Genomic DNA, 13,474 nt, shown 5'->3' with positions numbered 1-13,474 from the left:
CACAATCGTTGTTATGCTTGAGCCCATTGTTGCAGCCACTGTGTCAATCCATCTCATTGAGGGTCTTCCTCTTTTTCACTGACCCTCTACTTTACCAAGTGTCTTAGTTATCTAGTGCTGCTATAACAGAAATACCACAAGTGGATGGCTTCAACAAACAGAAGTTTAGTTTTAGGCTAGAAGTTCAAATTCAGAGTGCCAGCTCGAAGGGAAGGCTTTCTCTCTCTGTCGGCTCTGGGGGAAGGTCCTTGTCATCAGTCTTCCCTGGCCGAGGAGTTTCTCAGCACAGGGACCCTGGGTCCAAAGGACGCACTATTCTCCTGGCTCTTGTTTCTTGGTAGTGTGAGGTCGCCCTGTCTCACTGCTCACTTCTCTCTTTTATATCTCAAAAGGGATTGACTCAAGACACAACCTAATCTTGTAGATTGAATCCTGCTTCATTAACATAGCTGCCGATAATCCTACCTCATTGACATCAGAGATAGGATTTCTAACACATAGGAAAATCGCATCAGATGACAAAATGGTGGACAATCACACAATACTGGGAATCATGGCCTAGTCAAGTTGACAGATATTTTTGGGGGACACAATGCAATCCATGACACCAAGCATGATGTCCTTCTCCAGGGACTGATCCCTCCTGATAACACGTCCAAAGTATGTGAGACGAAGTCTCACCATCTTCGCTTCTGAGGAGCACTCTGGCTGTACTTCTTACAAGACAGATTTGTTCGTTCTTCTGGCAGTCCATGGTGTGTTCAATATTCTTCGCCAACACCATAATTCAAAGGCATCAATTCTTCGGTCTTATTCATTGTCCAGCTTTCGCATGTATATCAGGCAATTGAAAACACCATGGCTTGGGTCAGGTGCACCTTAGTCCTTAAAGTGACACCTTTGCTTTTTAATTTTTAACACTTTAAAGAGGTCTTTTGCATCAGATTTGCCCAGTGCAATGCGTCGTTTGATTTCTTGAGTGCTGCTTCCATGGGCCTTGATTGTGGATCCAAGTCAAATGAAATCCTCGACAACTTCAGTCTTTTCTCCATTCATCATGATGTTGCTTATTGGTCCAGTTGTGAGGATCGTTGTTTTCTTTATGTTGAGGTGTAATCCATACTGAAGGCTATGGTCTTTGATCTTCATCAGTAAGTGCTTGAAGTTCTCTTCACTTTCAGCAAGCAGGGTTGTATCATCTGCATATCACAGGTTAATGAGTCTTCCACCAATCCTGATGCCCCATTCTTCTTCATATAGTCCAGCTTCTCAGATTTTTTGCTCAGCATATAGATTGAATAATGACCCTACAGGACAGTGTAGAACTGCCCCATGGGATTTCAAGACTGTAATCTTTATGGAAGCAGACTGCCACATCTGTCTCCCACGGAGAGGCTGGTGGGTTGGATCACCAACTTTTTGGTTCATCACCGAGCACTTAACTACTGCACCACCAGGGCTCCCATAGTAATCACATCAGCCATCACTCACGAGTGCCTGCGGTACAGGCCCCATGCTGAGTACCTTCCTCACAGTGCCTCCTTTAATTCCCACAACAAGCCAGGAAGCAGCTGTCATCCCCATGTTAAACCAGCTGCCTTTGCGTAGATTCTGACTCATAGCAACCCCATATGACATAGTAGAACTGCCCCCATAGGGTTTTCTAGACCATAATCTTTAGGGAAGCAGATGGCCATATCTTTCTCCCATGTAGCCACTGAGTGGGTTATATGGGGTCCTTGGGGATGGGGAGAATGCTCAGTGGAGAGGGTGCTGGGGTCCGAGAGGCAAGCAGAGCGGTGGGGAAGGGCAGAACCAGTCTGAGGGCAGGCAGGCCTAGGGTCAAGGATCGGGGCTCTGTATGCCTTTCTCCAGCCAGACTCCCAGGCCGGGAGCACAAAATGGAGAAGGCAGCCCAGAAGAAAGTACGGACCCTTCCCACTGGGTGGCAGTGGGCTCTGCCCAGCCTGCACCAAGGTGTCCAGAGGCTGGGGCAAGACCAGCAGACTTGCTGGGGCAGTTAGGGTGCCATGGAATGGATGTGGATAAACAGGAGCTCTTTGAGAAGTTGAGAAATTGGTGGGGGGAGTGGAAAGGCCACTAGGAGGAGGTCTGCTGAAGAGACTTGGGGTTTTAAACAAGAGAAAATAAGGCCCATGGGACACCCAAACAGGCTCGTCCAGGTGAGAAGAGAACACGTAGACCAGTAGGTGGAGGCCACCAGGAGACAGTGTTTTATTTTATTTTGTTTTTATTTTTATTTTATTATGGAAATTTTCAAACATACAGAAAAGGAGAGAAAACTTAATGAACGCTCATATTCCCATCAGAGTCTCTGGGTAGTGCAAACGGTTAAGTGCTTAGCTACATACCGAAAGGTTGGCAGTTCAAACCCACCAAGAGGCGCCATGGAAGAAAGCCCTGGCGATCTGCTTCTGAAAGGTCACAGCCATGAAAACCCTATAGAGCAGTTCTACTCTGCACACGTTGGGTCGCCATGAGTCGGAATCAACTTGACAGCAACGAGAAACAACAACAGCTTCATCTTGGCCCTCAACATTTTTTTTTTTTTGTCCTGGAGTATTTTAACACACATCTTAAAGGTGTCATTTTACCCATAAAATGCTTATCATCAGGTCCTTGCAGTATGCATCTTAGAGAAACAATCTCATTTCTTCTATAACTACATGCCATTACCATACATAAGGAATTCAAGATTTCGTTGATAGCCCTAACGCTCACTCCATTTTCATATCTTCCCAACTGGGGAGACAGACTCGGAGTCGTTGGTGGAGAGCTGAGCATCCCTGCTATTCTGTAGGAAGTGAGCACCCCGTCTCCAGAGGCATTCACGCACAGGGCAGACTACACCCACAGAAGCAGCAGAGCTTTACGGGAGAAGCTGTGGGGTCTGGACTCACAGACAGAGGTTCAAGTCCTGACTGCTGCTTGGGAACGAGGTGACCTTGGGCAAGGTATTTAACCTTGGTTTGCCCCTCTGTAAATGGTAGGAACAAAATTACCTGCCTCAGGCATATAAATAGCTGAGAAGCGGTAACCAGCAGGGTCAGGGTCTGTCCTGCCCAAGTTTCTGCAGTCCCTAGAGTGTCAGGGTTGAGTGCCGGGTAAGTGGGCAGGTCGGGAAAGTGGTTCTGACTGGGTTCTGGAGAAGAAGACTCAGGCCAGAGCTGGGAGGAGCGAGGGCGTCCACGGACCCCGTGAGCAGCCCACTCTCCCCCTCCAGGTTTTCCCAGATGGTTCAGGACAAACCCCTGCGCACGTCCTGGCAGCGGAAGATGAAGGAGCGGCAGGAGAGGAAGCTGGCCAAGGACTTTGCCCGGCACCTGGAAGAGGAGAAGGAGAGGCGCCGGCAGGTGAGGGGCCAGCTCTAGGGGGCCGAGGCTGGAGCTCCAGGGGCTAAGCTGGTGTCTGCTGTAACAGAGGGAAGGGGGACTCAAAAATGTGCCCAAGAGGAGCTTGGCTTGGCCGAGCCATTCTTGCGCCTGAGGGCCCACAGGGCACCTGGCCAGAAGCAGAAGTGCAATCTGAGAGCATGGGGTAGGGATGACAGGTGAAGCGGCCGGCTTAGCCTGGGCTATACGGAGGCCAAGGGACAGGGAGGAGGCCTGGGAGTGGAGCCCGGAAGGGTGACTGCCAGGTGCTGGCACCAGAGTGGAGATGCCCAGGAAGCAGCCCTGGCAGTCCTCGCTGGTGATTGGAGCGGTCTGTGAGATGGGGATCGAGGTCCCTTCCTTGGGACCCGCTTGGGCAGGAAGGCGTATGGATTGGAAAGCCGCATCCCCAGTATTGTTGCTGTTCTCCAAGAAGCGCAGACATCAGCGCAGTGACGGCCCCGCACCTTCCACCACCTCTCCCTGACTCCTATCCCAGGGCCAGGATGCCCCTTAGAGGTTCACATCCAGCGTCTCCAGTCTCCATGCAGCCCCCACCAAGGGCCACAGCTTCACCCACAGGAGCCAGGGACTGGTGGGGGAGAGGAGGGCACCCTGCAGGCTGCTTATGGAGAGCGAGAGGTGGTGGTGGTCAGCGTCTGCCTCCTGGGACCTCAGCCAGCAATCCCAGACCACAGGAGGAGTGCTGGACTGGGAGGCCCCGCCACTGTCACTCCATCATCCGTCCCTGCTTCAAGTCGCCCTGCTGGGCCTATGGCTAAGGCCATCTGGGCAGGGTGGCCGTCATCTTGTTCTGAGGCCTTATCTCACTTCCTGTGTGGCCCTGCTCCCTCTTGAGCGAGATGGAGCCTTCTCATCGTCCCCCTCAGGGGGCCCAGGTCTCACTTCTCCTTTCTCCCCAGGAGCCTAGGCCACCCCTGCTGCCCTGAGTTACCAACACCCAGAGAGGCCCCTGACCATGTGGCAGCCTCAAGGAGGGTTTGAGGGGCCACAGTCTGGGTGCACATGGATTTCCAAGTTGGGAGCCCCCACTTCTTAGCCCACCCAGTCCTGTCCTCAGCTGCCTGCCCAAGTGCCTACCTGCTAGGTGGGGTCAGGAATGTTCCACCATGGTGAGCCCCGGCGCCGGTCCTCCCCAGAGGTCCCAGGGCCTCTCCCCGTCCCAGGCCTCCACGCACACGCCCAGGAACAGCCTGGAGCCAGGAGAGGAGGGCCTTTCCCCTCCCCTCCTGGGAATTCCACCAGCTCTCCCTGCTCTGGGGCCTGAGAGACCAAGGCTCCCAGACTCAACCCTCTTTCCTCCGTGCCCTGCTCAGGAGAAGAAGCAGCGCCGGGCCGAGAACCTGAGGCGCCGCCTGGAGAATGAGCGGAAGGCAGAGGTTGTCCAAGTGGTGAGTGTCTCATTCCGCCCGTCCCCCACCCTTGTGCTGTAGTCCCAGGCTCTGCAGGGCGGTCTCCCCTTCCCCCCATTAATGCCCTCCCCTCACTCCACCCCCAGATCCGAAACCCTGCCAAGCTCAAGCGGGCAAAGAAGAAGCAACTACGCACCATTGAGAAGCGGGACACCCTGGTCCTGCTGCAGAAGCAGCTACCCCAGCGGCCAGCAGCCAAGAACTGACCGCAGAACAGCCTGAGACCTTCTGTGGCCACCCACCACGTGAGGTCAGACACCTCTTCTGGGCCCGGCATGCCAACTCTGCAGCTCCAGAACAGGCATCCCACCCCAGATGGGGCTCCTGAGCCTTCGGGGCCTTTTGGACAGGTTTTTGTAGGACAGAAGCTCAGAGGGGTCCTGGTAGAGACTGATGGGGGGAAGAGGTTCAGCTCCCCCTCTTCCTTCTGGTCCTTCTCCAAGTGCCTTCAAACCAAGAACAGTACATTCTTCTGGTTGCTTAGCAAGCTGGAGACCAAGGGTGACTCCCCCTAATGGGTATGTCCTGTCCCCCCACAGCTTCCCAAAGGCTGCTTTGGGTACCTCTGCATCCCACTGACCTTGTCACCCAGCAAGCTCAACACCCCCCCCCACTTTCAATACTGGAAGCTTAAAATGGGGAGACTGCAGGGAGCAGGGTTTCTCCCCAGCATGCTCCTTCCTGTGTCAGAGTCCACAGCAGCCCCAAAGATCTGATTAACTCATGCCCACCCATCTAGGACAAAATTATTTATTGAATGCCTGCTGTGAGTGGGCACAATTCCAGATACCGGGAGTCAGACAAAAGCCCCTGCCCTCAAGGTTCTTTCATTCTGATGGAGGAAAACAGATAATAAACCAGTAAAGTACATTGTATGTTGGGTGGCGAAACTGCTCTGGAGTAAGCAAAAGCAGGTTGGGGGTGGAGGGGGCATGGGGCAAGGTGTTAAGATGGGATGTCAGCTGTTCATCTGACTGTTCAGCTGGCCGAGTACTAGCCGTGGGCCAGGCACCGCCTGGCACTAGGCCTGGAAGTAAACAATGGGCTAGCCAGTCCAGCTTTTGGGGGCCCCAGCCTGGGGGCGGCAGAAGGGGCACCAGACCCAGATCCCAAGGGAAACCAGTGTTTCTCATCCCAGCTCTTCACTAATGTTCCACCCACTGAACACTTACTGACCAGTCCCAGGGATGCAGAGCTGAAAACCAGCCGTCTCTGTCCCCAGGTCCGCGGTGGATCGAGGAAATAGGGAGTGGACAAATGTCATGGTGCAGTGGGAGGTGCTATGCTAGAAGGAGGTACCAGGGACCCTCTCACCTACAAGCTGGGAGTGACGGCTGCGCTTCCCAGCCCCGGCATGGTTGGGAGGTGGGCACTGCAAAGATCTTGCAATTCCCAGCATTTGCCCAGGGGCACCCCACAGAACACCAGGCCTACCCAGGGCTCAGGATATGAGGTCAGATGAGCTAGGAAATGCCCCGTGCTGTGGTCTCGGAGGCGGCAGGGCACGTTCAAGTACTGAAGACAAGATCTTCAGTAGCAGCCCATCAGACTGATTGATTAGCCCGGTGTTTCCCAAACATTAAACCATGGTACCCTCTTGTTTCTGCTGTATAAACACTTTGGGCAGTGCTGGATGAGAAAATCAGAGACGAGGGCCCCAAGTCAGCTACTAGCTTAAGTACCTTGGGTAAGTCAGAGGGTGTTCTTTCACTTAACAAGTATGTATTGAGCATCCAAAGGTTAGAGGTTAGAGTGCAGACTCCCTCACTAGCCATGAAACTGGGCAAGTTACTTTATCTCCCTGTGTCTCTGTTTCCTCCTCTGTAAAAATTGGGACCAATAGTACCTGCCTCCTAAGAGTGGGATAAAGCTCAATAAACGTTGACTGAAGTGAAGGTTAGACTGGAACCGTATTTCTCAGACCTTTCTTCTCCAAAAATGCATTACTGGTTGAATGTAAAAATAACCTCCTTCCCCAGTCACCGGAAACACTGAACTCCAGGGAACTGCGTCCCCAGTGCCCTTGGGTGTCCACTGTCCTAGCTTGAGAGAAGTCTGTTATGATTTTAACTCCGTGTGACTCCAAGTGTGGTCCACGGACCAGCTGCCGTGATCTCCTGGGGGAGCTTGTTAGAAACGCAAAATCTCGGCATCCCACCACCCCACCCAGCCTGCTGAATCTGAGTCTGGGCTTTAACAAGCTAGGAAGGTGAGCTGTGGGCATATCAAAGTTCTCGAAGCGCTGCAGTGACTCGCTTTGTTTCTTATTGCATCGTCTGGTACGCTTAAAAATGCAGATTCCTGGGTCCTGTCCCTCCAACTACCCTTTAGGGTCTCTCAGGCTGGAGTCCCGACATCTGCATCTGAATGGCGTGCGCTCATGAGGCTTTTGTGCACAGTGTCCGCAGCTCGGCCGGCCGTCCGGGAAGAATCGGGGTACCCTCCTAACTGGAAGCAATCATGGGCTCCGAGCTCTGCGGGCCCCTCTCATCCTGGGAGCGCGCCCGGCCCCGGGGCGGGGACACGCCGCGCTCACCCTGCAGGCAGCCGAGGAGGCGCAGAGGCCCACGCTGGGACAGGCGGCAGGCGCCCGGCGAGCAGGCAGCGGAGGAAGCTCGGCGGCGGCGGCTGCTGCCCAAGCTGCCCAGCTCGCTGTCGTCCACCAACACGCTCTCGAGCACGCTGCGCAGCGAGCGCCGCAGCTTGTGCAGCACGTCAGGGCAGGTGAGCACGTACAGCAGCGGGTTGATCACGCTGTTGATGAAGGCCAGGCTACTGACGAAGGGCAGCCCGCGCATCACGAGGGGCCGCAACGACGCGTTGGCGTGCGCGCGCGCCTCCAGCAGGCTGAAGACGTGGTAGGGCCCCCAGCAGAGCGCGAAGGCCGCCACCACGGCGGCCACCAGGCGCACGAAGCGGCTGGACCGCCGTCGGCCGCGGTGGCGGAGCTGCACACTTACGGTCGCGTGGCTCGAGGCGATTATGGCCAGCGGCACTAGGAAGGCCAGCAGGAACTTGCTGATGGCCAGGGCCGCTTGGCGCGAGTTGCACGTGGCATCGCGGTCGGACCCGGGACTCAGGAGCAGCACGTTGTAGTAGCACATGATGCGCCCGTCCCGCCTTGGGATGGTGTCCCGGAACAGGAAGTAGGGCACAGTGTTGAGCACAGCCAGGGCCCAGAGCCCCAGGCAGACTTTGTGAGCTGCGGCTACCGTGCGATGATTCTGTGCCCACACGGGCCGGACCACCTGCAGACAGCGGTCCAGGCTGATGGCGCTGAGCAGGAAGCCGCTGGCGAACATGTTGAGGAAGAAGATGGAGGAGTGCAGCTTGCACAAGGTGGTGCCCAGCTCCCACGTGTGGCCCACAGCCAAGAAGTAGGTGAAGAAGGGCAGGGAGGCGGTGGCCAGCAGGTCGGACAGCGCCAGGTGCAGCACCCACGTGGTGACCACGGTCTGGCGCATGCGGCAGCCCACTACGAAGAGGATCAGTCCGTTCTCCACCAGGCCCAGCAGGCTGGCCACGGCGTGCACCAGCACCGACACGTAGTCGATGTAGCGGATGCTGGAGTTGCTGTGGCTCTGGAGCTGGGTCATCTGCTCCAGGAGGGGACAGAGCGGCTTCGTGGTGTTGGTTGCCATCGCGGGATTCCGCCCTGGGGAGGCGGCGCTGAGGTTGGCAGTGCAGGGGACCCTGGAGACAGGGCTGGGCTGGGAGCCAGGAGAGGTGAATCTGACCTATGCAGGTTACAGATGAGTCAGCAGGGGATCCGTGAAGCGGGGAAAGGCAGTGAGGTGGGGGCAGTGACATCCCAGCACCACCCCCTGCCCACTGTGCAGCCTCAGGCAGGCATTTAACCTTCCTGATCCTGTCTCTTTGTGGGTAGCATGGGTTGAGTCATAGCGTACCTAGCTCATTAGAGTTCTTGGAAGAATTAAATGGATTAATAAATAAAAAGGAACACTAGTGGCACAGTGGTTAAAGCACTTCGGCTGTTAACCGAAAGGTCAGGGGTTCGAACCCATCAGCTGCTCTGAGGGAGAAAGATGTGACAGTCTGCTTCCATAAAGATTACAGCCTAGGAAACCCTATGGGGCAGTTCTACTCTGTCCTATAAGGTCACTATGAATCAGAATTGACTCGCCAGCAACAGGTATAATACAGAAAAAGCATTCAGAACAGGGCCTGGCACATCTTAACAAAAAAGAAAAAACCAAACCCATTGCCATCCAGTTGATTCTGACTCATGGTGACCACAAGTGTTACAGAGTAGAACTGTACTCCATAGGGTTTTCTTGGAAGCAGATTGCCAGGCCTTTCTTCTTTGGTGCCCCTGGGTGGGTTCGAACCACCAACCTATAGGTTAGTTGATGTTAGGTGCTGTCGAGTCGATTTCGACTCATTGCAACCCCAAGTGACAGAGTAGAACTTCCCCGTAGGGTTTTCTAGGCTGTAATCTTTACAGGAGCAGATGGCCAGGTCTTTCTCCCTTGAAGCCAGTAGGTAAGTTTGAACTGCCAACCTTTCAGTCAGCAGCCTAGCACTCAGCAGTTGCGCCACCAGGGCTTAGGAGTCAAGTGCGTATCATTAGGTGCTAACACCTGTCCATGATTATCATTAAGCAGATAGCTCAAGTGTACAAGGAGAAGTAGGAAGGAGATCAACCATCCTGGAGCACTGGGAGATGAGCAAGACTCATGATAAGGGATAGGAGGGTTCAGCTGGTCTGGGGGGTAGGGGGAGAGGATTCTATGCCTTTAGGGTGCCACCCCTCCCCCCAACACCCCTAGATCTTACCTGTGTGCAGCTCCTCAGTGCGGCCCCTGGCTCCTGCATTGGTGGCTGGCTGGGTGTGTTGACTGTGCAAGGTGGAGCCAGCCCCTCCTCTGAGAGCTGGAGAGGAAATAAGATAAGAGCCGGGGGAGGGGGAGGGCTGGGCAGGAGGAACTGCCAGATTGGGGCTGTGGAGGCCCAGTGGGGCTCCCCCCTGTCCAGAGGCAGCCATAGCCACCCTGCCTGCCTCAACTGACAAGGGGCCAGGAAACCCACCCCTGTTGATTCATTTATTCACTATCTCATTCAAAGCATATATTTGTTGAACAACGACTCGGTTGGTTGCTGGAGAAAGCATCTGGCAGGCGTGCAGACAGACACCCCAGGTGTGCATGCCCACAGCCGGACCAAGAACCCGAGAGACCATTGGACCTGAAGCTGGGTGAAAGCTGAGGAAATCGGGGTGGGGGCTCCCTGCAGGAGGGAGGGGAGGGACAGCTGGCATGGGCACCCAGGACACACCAGGGACTGTGGTAGGTCCTTTACATAGCTTCCGTCTCTCATGGTTCCAGGAAGAAGGTGCTAGTACTGCTCTCTACCTCCATTTTACAGATGAAGAAACTGAGACTCAAGAATTGAATTTGCTCAAAGCCATCCAAACAAAACAAACATGTAGAAGATCACCAGTTCTGGGACAGTTCTACTCTGCCCTATAGGGTCGCTGTGGGTCGGAACTGACTTGATGGCAACGGGTTTGATTTTGGGTTTTTGTTTTCGTTTTTGTGATCTTTCCTCTGCTCAAAACAAGAGAGGATGGTGTGAGTCTTCAGTACTGTCGTTCCAGGACATACACAGCTGGCCAGGATGAGAAAATCATCACCCTTCCAAGGACTGCAGTCCTTTCTAGAGCAGGCTCCTGAGATACCAAATCAGAATTTTCCTGGCAAGTGAGCCCATTGGAGCTGGCAGTCTGGAGGTAGACTGGAGGGGAGCAGTTGGGCCTGCGTGCCCCAAGAATGGTCACGCTTCCTACGCTTTAGAGTTTGCAGAGCAATTTCACTCACAATAACCTTATGAGAGCCCATTTTTGAGATGGGGAAACTGAGGTTTGGAGAGGCACAACCACTTTCCCAGTGTTCCCCGGTTGCAAGGGTGGAACTAGGACTCCAGTCCCAGCAGACAGGTGAGTGCCAACCCCTCTCTGCATTGAAGTATTCCCAGGTCCCAGGGGGACACTCGGAGAGCACAGTCCTGCTGTGTCCCCTGGGAACCATCTAACTCAGTCCCTCTGGCTGCGTGGAGATGGTCCCCAAGTCCCCAGGACTCTCAGGGAGCCAGCAGCTAGAACCCTGTTTCAACAAGGGGCTAGAGTCAGAGACCTGGGTTTGAATCCCAGCCCCTCTGCTTCCTGGCACTTGAACTTGGGTCAGTTACCCTAGCTAAGCCTGTGGTGTAATCCTCCCACCCAGATTGCCTGTGAATATTGAAAGAGAAGGCCTAATGGTCCACGATTGTGCCTGGCATCTAGCTAATGCCTAAGATAATATCATCTTCCCTCCTCCAGGCATTGGGTTCCCTCTAGTCTTTGGGAAACTCAACCCTCTGCAGTCCCTCTCTCCCAGTAAAACTGTGTCTTCTCTCCGTGGGCCCAGAGAGGACCAAGACGGCCCACCCCTGGGCCACAGCCTTCCTTACCTGAGCATCAAAGGAGCGCTGGGTCCCAGCCTGCGGGCAGTCAGCCCCTAAAGCCACAGGACTGCAGGCAGCAGGCAGGCAGAGGCCAGGCAGCAAGGCTGAGGGAGAAGTGGCTGTCAGCCAGTGTGTGCATGCTTGTGTGTGTGTGTGTTTGGAGGCGGGGGGAGAGGCGGGGACAGCCAGAGAGTTGGTTGTCACACCAGCATTGCATCAACAAGAAAGGGAGATAGCCTCGGACAGCCCTGCCCACCGCACTCACCCTTCATGAAGGGACTTTGCAGAAGTCCAGGGGTCAGTGCAAGCACACGAGGAGCAATAGGTGGGTGTGTGTGCAAGAAAGCGTGAGCCCGAGTATGCGTAGGGGTGACCAGTATGTAAGTCATGTGCATCCATCCACTGTCCCTCATAATCCTCAGAGGAGAAATTCCCACACTCTTCTGAGGCCCCCAGGCAGTGTGGGTGCCTGTCCGTGAGGGGCCCCAAGGAAGGCTTGGGGGCCGTGGGAAGAACACAAAAGACCTGGCTGCCGGTCCTGCCCCTGCACCCCTCGCAGGTGGTAAGTGACTGCCCCTTGCTGAGCAGCTGTGATTGGGAGCAATAATGTCCGCCTCACAGACTGTGACAAGGGTTATAGAAAGTGGCTGGCACACAGTAGGTGCTCAGTAAGTACCAGCTTCTTTTCCCTCTGGGGGGAAAACTGGTGTGGGCTGTAGGGAAAGGTCTCTACAGCTTTTATTTAAAATGTGTTCAAAGCCCTAGAATAAGATGATTGAACTATGTTTGCACTTACTTGTTCTCTCTTTACTCTTGTGTGCTATCCAAACTTCCTGACCTCAGGGACCTTCAGTCTCTTATTAAGGGGAGTAAATGAATAATTTCTTTTAGAAGGATCAGCACAAATCTGGTTCCTATGAAGTGGGGGTCAAAGTTGTCCCAAATGTCCAACTTTTCCAAACTGCTGTCCCACTCCATCATCTCTAACATGAACTACTCCTCCTCGCCTCAGTACTGTCCCTCCTGCCTTTGGGTTTCGTAATTCACTGCAGTGTCTCACAGAACTCACAGCCATATCGAGGAGATGGCTCACGTAGTTGTGGAGGCTGGTGAGTCCAAAATCTAGGGGTCCGGCGTAGGCTGCTCCTGACCCACATGGCTGCAGAGGCTGACAAACCCAAACCGGCAGTCAGACCACCGGCTGCTGGCTCACAAGGCAAAGGAATCTGGTGAATCAGATCAGACAATAGGCCGCCAGCCCACGGGGCTGTGGAGGCCGGTGAATCCCAGAATCAACAGGTCAGATGGCAGGCCTCTGGCTCAAGTGCCAAGAACCAGAGGTTAGACAATCATGAATTGGACATGGGATCCAAATGCAGAGAGAAAGAGCCTCACTAGAGTATCCATATATATAAACCTTGGACACAGGCCACACCCCAGGAATGGGCATAACTTGAGTAAGGGTGAGACTTGAGTCATGCCCGCCTGCAAGGCTGTGACTCAAGATCTGCCCCACACCAATCCTGCCTCATTAACATGTAGAGGTTAGGATTTACAATATATAAAATGGAGGACAACCATACAATACTGGGAATCATGGCCTAGCCAAGTTGACACGTAATCTCAACCATCACAGGTTCCATATACCTTACTTGCGTAGTCCTACTCAGTGGTTGTGTGTGAGTCACAAAGACCATGGCTAGAAGGGCCATATTAAGTAATTTGTTGCACTGTAGGAGGCATGTTATGATCTTCCCCTCTTTTCCTTCCCTCCCTTCCCCCTTACTCACTGGGAAGACTATCTTTGATAACTCAGACTCTCGCCTGACCTCTGAGGAGACTGCAATCATGACCAGACCAGTTCCAGAGCTTTCTGCAATGCAAACTTTATAGAAAGAGGGAAGACCAGTTGCCATCGGGTCAACTCCAACTCATGGTGACCCCATGTGTGTCAGAGTAGAACTGCGCTCCATAGAGTTTTCAGTGGCTGATTTTTTGGAAGTAGATCTCCAGGACTTTCTTCGGAGGTGCCTCTGGGTGGACCAGAACCTCCAACCTTTTAGTTAGCAGCCTAGTGTGTTAACCATTTGCACCACCTGGGGACCCCAAGAAGAGTGTTGTCATTCTTGTTAGCTGCTGTTGGGTTGGCCCCTGACTTACAACAACCCCCTGCACAAAGGGATTGGA

General features: G+C 54.0%; 2 protein-coding genes across 2 annotated transcripts in view; one reads left to right on the top strand and one right to left on the bottom strand.

The window, feature by feature from the left end:
• CCDC86 (coiled-coil domain containing 86) overlaps positions 1-5,403 on the top strand; it is an 8,448-nt gene extending 3,045 nt beyond the window's left edge. The window contains exons 2-4 of the mRNA XM_012559387.2: positions 3,245-3,374; positions 4,730-4,804; positions 4,912-5,403. Coding sequence (XP_012414841.1) covers positions 3,245-3,374; positions 4,730-4,804; positions 4,912-5,031 — 325 coding nt within the window. The 3' untranslated portion in view covers positions 5,032-5,403. The remainder of the gene's footprint in view (positions 1-3,244; positions 3,375-4,729; positions 4,805-4,911) is intronic.
• A 37-nt stretch (positions 5,404-5,440) lies between these two features.
• On the bottom strand, positions 5,441-11,391 carry PTGDR2 (prostaglandin D2 receptor 2). The gene is made up of 3 exons (XM_023743211.1): positions 11,294-11,391; positions 9,623-9,718; positions 5,441-8,562 (listed from the first exon to the last, which is right to left on the bottom strand). Exons 2-3 carry the CDS (start codon positions 9,659-9,661, stop codon positions 7,270-7,272), a joined length of 1,332 nt encoding a protein of 443 aa, XP_023598979.1. The 5' UTR covers positions 9,662-9,718; positions 11,294-11,391; the 3' UTR covers positions 5,441-7,269.
• Positions 11,392-13,474: the final 2,083 nt, after the last annotated feature.

Source organism: Trichechus manatus, unplaced genomic scaffold (genome assembly GCF_000243295.1).
Source record: "Trichechus manatus latirostris isolate Lorelei unplaced genomic scaffold, TriManLat1.0 scaffold00240, whole genome shotgun sequence".
Taxonomy (NCBI): Eukaryota; Metazoa; Chordata; class Mammalia; order Sirenia; family Trichechidae; genus Trichechus; species Trichechus manatus.
This window is presented reverse-complemented; position numbering and strand designations above follow the sequence as displayed.